General features: G+C 64.4%; 1 protein-coding gene across 5 annotated transcripts in view; it reads right to left on the bottom strand.

The window, feature by feature from the left end:
* ITGB2 (integrin subunit beta 2) overlaps window positions 1-5006 on the bottom strand; it is a 45311-nt gene that overhangs the window by 1720 nt on the left and 38585 nt on the right. For all 5 annotated transcript variants that reach the window (XM_017538626.2, XM_017538627.2, XM_037742016.1 and 2 more), the window contains 4 exons: window positions 4243-4430; window positions 2334-2578; window positions 1632-1851; window positions 1045-1247 (listed from right to left, as the gene is read on the bottom strand). In XM_017538626.2, the coding sequence (XP_017394115.1) occupies window positions 1045-1247; window positions 1632-1851; window positions 2334-2578; window positions 4243-4430 (856 nt within the window). The remainder of the gene's footprint in view (window positions 1-1044; window positions 1248-1631; window positions 1852-2333; window positions 2579-4242; window positions 4431-5006) is intronic.

Genomic DNA, 5006 nt, shown 5'->3' with positions numbered 1-5006 from the left:
CCCCCCTCCTCCCATCCTGACCCCACACCCTCACTCCCCGTGCCCCCTCCTCCCATCCTGACCCCGCACCCTCACTCCCTGTGCCCCCTCCTGCCATCCTGCCTTTTCTTCCGGAGGTCTGTTGTCCTCAAAGGTGACGTGACTTGGCCAGGACTGCACAAACCAGACATGACCCATGTCCCTCACAGTGGCCCGCAGGGGTTCCTGTCCTGGCAGGGAGGGGTCTGTAGCCCCAGGCCCACACATGTGTTGTGAGCTCCAGTCATGTCACCCAAAGGCTCAGAGCCCCCCGCCACCTGCCCCGGGTCCCCTCTTGGGGAGGAAGGATCTTCCAGCTCTCAGTCCTGCAAGAGTCCTGGCTGGCTACTGGCCATACCTGACAGGGTCCCCCAGCGGCCCCCAGCCCCAGCCCCTCTGCCTCTGAGGAGCCTGTGGAATGTGAGACCAAGAAGACGGAGTCAGCATTGCCAAAGTCACCGTGGGACAGGGCTGGTTCTGATGAGCCAAATGGGTGACGGGCAGAGAGTTGGGGCTGGCGGTGCCTGGTGCCCCTGGGCCTCTCAAGGGCTGAGAGCTTTGCACCGGCATCTCCCAGTCCCCTCAGGGGAGCCTCACAGGGCAGCCTGACTTCAGTCCACCCCAAGGGACCTGCACCTCAAAGCCTTGCCCCTTGAGCCGTCCAATGGGAGACGGCCCAGGCCAGCAGTGTGGCACACTGGTGGGCCTTCCTGGTGCGGAGCAGCGGTTCCCCCAGGAACAGGCCTCCTGCCACTGCCCAGCCTGATGTGGGGTCAGGTGAGGAGGGGAAGGGGAGACTGGTGGGGGTGTGGACTGGCCTCTGGCCTCCCTGTGATGCCACCAAGGGCATTCTGCCTGGCTTAGCCACCCTGCTGGGCCCACGCCGCTGGAGGGGAGACCCTTCTTCCGAAGCCCTCTTGCCTCTGAAGACCCCACGGCTGGAGCTCTGGTCACCTGAGCGTGGCTTCTGTGGTCACGCGTACCCCTGCCCTGGGCCCAGTCCCCGCCATGCCCCAGCAGCCTCACCTCGGCTCTCGTCCACGTAGATGAGATAACGGTTCATCCCGTCCTGCTGCTCCAGCATGTAGCTCACCCAGCAGCCCTCCGAGTCCCTCTCCTTGCAGGCCTTGCCCTTCACGGGCTTGTCCCGAAGCTGCAGGCCTGAACATGCCACACTGCAGTTCTTCCCAAAGGGACCCTTGTTGAACTTCAGGCACTCGGCACAGGAGCTGAAGGGGACGGGGAGCAGGGCGTGAGTGTGGGAGCCAGGGTGGGCGGGGGCTCAGGCATTGGGGCTTGCTCTTGGGTATGTGTCCATCAGGTGGGGCAGGTGGGGTTGAGGTGCCCTTAGGCCAAGGAGGGGTCCAAGTGGGGCAGATGCAGGGTGCAGTGGGTGAACTGGAAGACTGATCCCAGGGCCTGAGGCAGGTGTGCATGGGAGGGAAGAGGGGCATGGGGGCACAGCGCCGCTGAGAGCCGCTCAGTCAAGCTGCAGGCGCAGAGAACCCTGGGCTCCAGAGGTGCTCACTGGAGGCCCCAGGGTGAGCCCGGCTGCTGGGAGGGTGTCCTGGGAGTGGGGATCCCCACCTGCCCTGCCCTCCACCTGCACTCACATGTATTTGCCACAGGGCGAGGAGCAGACGGGGCACTCCTGGCACAGAGGTGGCTGGTAGTCTCCGTCGCACACACACACGTTGCAAAGGCACCGGCCACGGCCGCTGCACTCCACCTGGTTCTGGTTCAGGCAGCCCTGGGTGGTCCTCTCGCACTGGCAGGCTGAGCCCTCGAAGCCCGGGAGGCAGCGGCACTGGCCACAGAAGCAGACCCCCCTCCCTGGAAGATGGCAGGGGGCCAGCATGGCTCAGCTCCTGCTTGGCGTGGGGACTGAGACCCGCCCGAAACCCCACCCGCAGGTGCTCCCTCCAACCGGCCTGCCTCCTCCAGCCCGGGGGATGTGCCTGAGCAAAAGGCACCGGCCCACCAGCCAGGCCTTCCTGCCCCTGCCAGCCATGCGGCCACCTCCTGGCCAGTCTGAGCCTCCCCAGGCCCACTGTGAGTGGGACCTCAGTGAGACTGTGACTGTCCCTCCTGTGGGCCCTCCCCACAAGGGCACCTTGCCCTCATGGGCACAGGAACTTCGGCAGGGCGGAGTGCAGGGTGGTTCATGTTCCTGCTGACTCCCAGTGGCCGGGACACTTGTGCTGTCTGTCTCCCGCTGTTCTGTTCTACCCCCGCATGGTCTAGCACGCACCCCCCACGCCGCGTCTGTGCAGCGGGATGGCCTTTGCGCGGCGGGGACCCACACACAGGCTCACCCGGGCCGCCGCAGACCTGGCCATTGTGGCGCTCACAGCTGACAGTGTCACACTCGCAGAACTGCCCGTAGATCTGCTTGCCAGGGACGTCACTGGTGTGGCACAGGCACTGCCCACAGATGCAGTCCCCCAGCCCCGAGCACACCAGCGAGCTGTTGTCCTTCCGGCAGCTTCCCTCCAGCTCCTGGCTGCTCCGGCCCTGCGTCTGGCACTCACAGTTTTTCCCAATGTAGCCAGCGTCACACCTGGGACAGGAGGGACCCCACGGTCAGGCTCCCTTCAGTGATGTAGGACCATGACGTGGGACAGCCGCCCCGTCCTCCACGCCCCTCCCATGGGACAGCCACACGGTCCTCCAGGCCCCTCTGTGACGTGGGACAGCCGCCCCGTCCTCCATACCTTTTGCCCTTGGTGGAGAACACCCCCACTGCACTCTCTGTGCATTCCTCAGAGGCCTACTGAGCACCTGCCACGTACTAAATATGCTTAAAGCATTTAGGGGCCCTGGGCTCCCTCACCAGGATGTCCCAAGGGGAAAGCAGATCCCTGGCTTGGGCCTGTAAGTGCAGTGGCTCAGCGACTCACTGTAGGACTCTGTTGTGGCCATGCACGTGGCCCGTGCTGGGACACCAGTGCTCTGTGAGTGGCTGGTGTCTGCTCCTTTGTGCCCCATGCAGTGGCCAGTGGGGACTTGGCACTGCCACTTGCGACCACCCTGCCCTCCCTCCTGCCGGCTGCTACCTGCATTTGTGCACTGACTGGTGGGTTGTGGGAGGATGCGGGGACAGGGTTTTTATCAGAGGTGGAAGCCAGCACCAAGCTGCTGGCGAGCAGGAGCCGCACACACCCTGAGGCATCCTCAGAGACAGCCCTGCCATGGGCTCTCCTGCTCCCCAGAGGAGGAAGCCACAGGACCGAGCATCTCAGTACCTGTGGCAGGGCACCCCCTGACACCGCCCGAGTGTTCGGAGTCACTCCCGAAGTCCCGTCGGGAGGCTGCCCCAGGGCTGCACACCCAGGACAGGGGGCAGGGTGGCCACTGAGGCACGGGGACAGCCACAGAGACCACCAAGACCATGGAGACCATCACTGTCCTGAGATATGGGAGGAGGTGTGGGAGCAGGAGGGGCCTGCAGCTGGGGAAGGGCACTGCCACCAGGGCGTTGACTGGCACAGCGGTCAGGAGAGGGGAGGAGGTGGCCACAGCAAAGGGGGCGGAGCCCCTGGAGATCAGCCCAGCAGCTCCAGCCAGGCAGGCAAGGAAAGGGGGATGGCCATCCAGCCCCAGGGCAGGCCACCTAGCCAGTGCTGTGTAACCTCCCCGCTGGGTCCACCTGTCACCCGATTCTCCCTGTGGTGTGGCACCCACGCCTGGCAGGGGGTGTGCACGTTCAAGGAGTGGCCTAGGGGCCCAGCCTGCCAGAAGCAGTCACCTGTCCCAGGAGGCTCTCTGGCCACCCATGCCCCAGGGCTGCCAGCCTGGTGGTCCTGGGTCCCCAAGGTCAGAGGGAAGCCGGCTCCTGGGGTCAAGGGAGGCCAGGCAGAGAAAGTGACCCACTCAAGGCCATGGGCACACCCAGTGGGGACTCCTTATGCCCCTGAGATGGGTCTCCATCATCTGGCGAGGCGTCCTCCTGCCCACCAGTTCCCTGCCGTGGGTCCTCCATGGCCAGAGTGTGGAGTACAGGCCTGTATCACTGGCGCCCTGGCTCAGTAGCACGAGTGAGGGCTTGCGGAGGGGTTCTGGTTTCCAAGCCCAGATCTTCCCACCTCCTACAGAAGCAGGCCCCCAGGACACCTGCTGTACGGGGTTGGTGAGGGTTCACGGGGACCTGTGCCCACCTCACTTGCAGCACCTGCCTGTGGCGTGGGGTGGGGGAGGGTTCATGGGAATCTGCGCCCACCTCACCTGCAGATGCCACACTCCAAGGAGCCCTTGCCATGGCAGAGGCTGCGGTCCCTGCTCTGGTCCCGGCACCGACACTCACACTGGGGAAGGACTCGCACGGTCACGGTGTCCGTGAAGCCCAGTGCCCGGATGACAAACGACTGCTCTGGGATGCACTCTGTGGCCGTGACCTTCACCTGGAAGGTGATCTGCAGGGCAGCATGGGGCTCAGGTGGGGGCAGCCAGGATCACAGCCCCACTCCCGACTCTTGCCTGCTGGCCTCCGCAGGGGCCTCAGGGGGTGTCCTCAGGGTGGGGAGGAGAGGACGGCCTGGAGCAGGGAAGAGCTGATGCTCAGATCTGAGAAGCTGAGGGCCGCCAAGGAGCTGCTCTGCCCTCACACCAGGATCTCCAGGGCTACACATCAGCAGAGACAGGTGACACGCAGACGGCAAACCCTGCTAAAGCTGAGCACACTCCCACTTGGACCACCCAGCATGAGGATCATGTCCTGGTAAAAATCCATGAGCGGACTGGGCGTGGTGGCTCAGCCTGTAATCCCAGCACTTTCGGAGGCTGAGGTGGGCAGATCACCTGAGATCAGGAGTTCAAGACCAGCCTACCCAACATGGCAAAACTCTGTCTCTACTAAAATACAAAAATTAGCTGGGCGTGATGGCGTATGCTGTAATCCCGGCTACTGGGGAGGCTGAGGCAGGGGAATCACTTGAACCCGGGAGGCGGAGGTTGCAGTGAGCCGAGATGGCACCACTGCACTCCAGCCT

The sequence above is a fragment of the Cebus imitator genome, unplaced genomic scaffold, assembly GCF_001604975.1.
Source record: "Cebus imitator isolate Cc_AM_T3 unplaced genomic scaffold, Cebus_imitator-1.0 Scaffold112, whole genome shotgun sequence".
Taxonomy (NCBI): Eukaryota; Metazoa; Chordata; class Mammalia; order Primates; family Cebidae; genus Cebus; species Cebus imitator.
The sequence above is the reverse complement of the archived record's forward strand: the minus strand, read 5'-3'. Positions and strand labels throughout refer to the sequence as shown.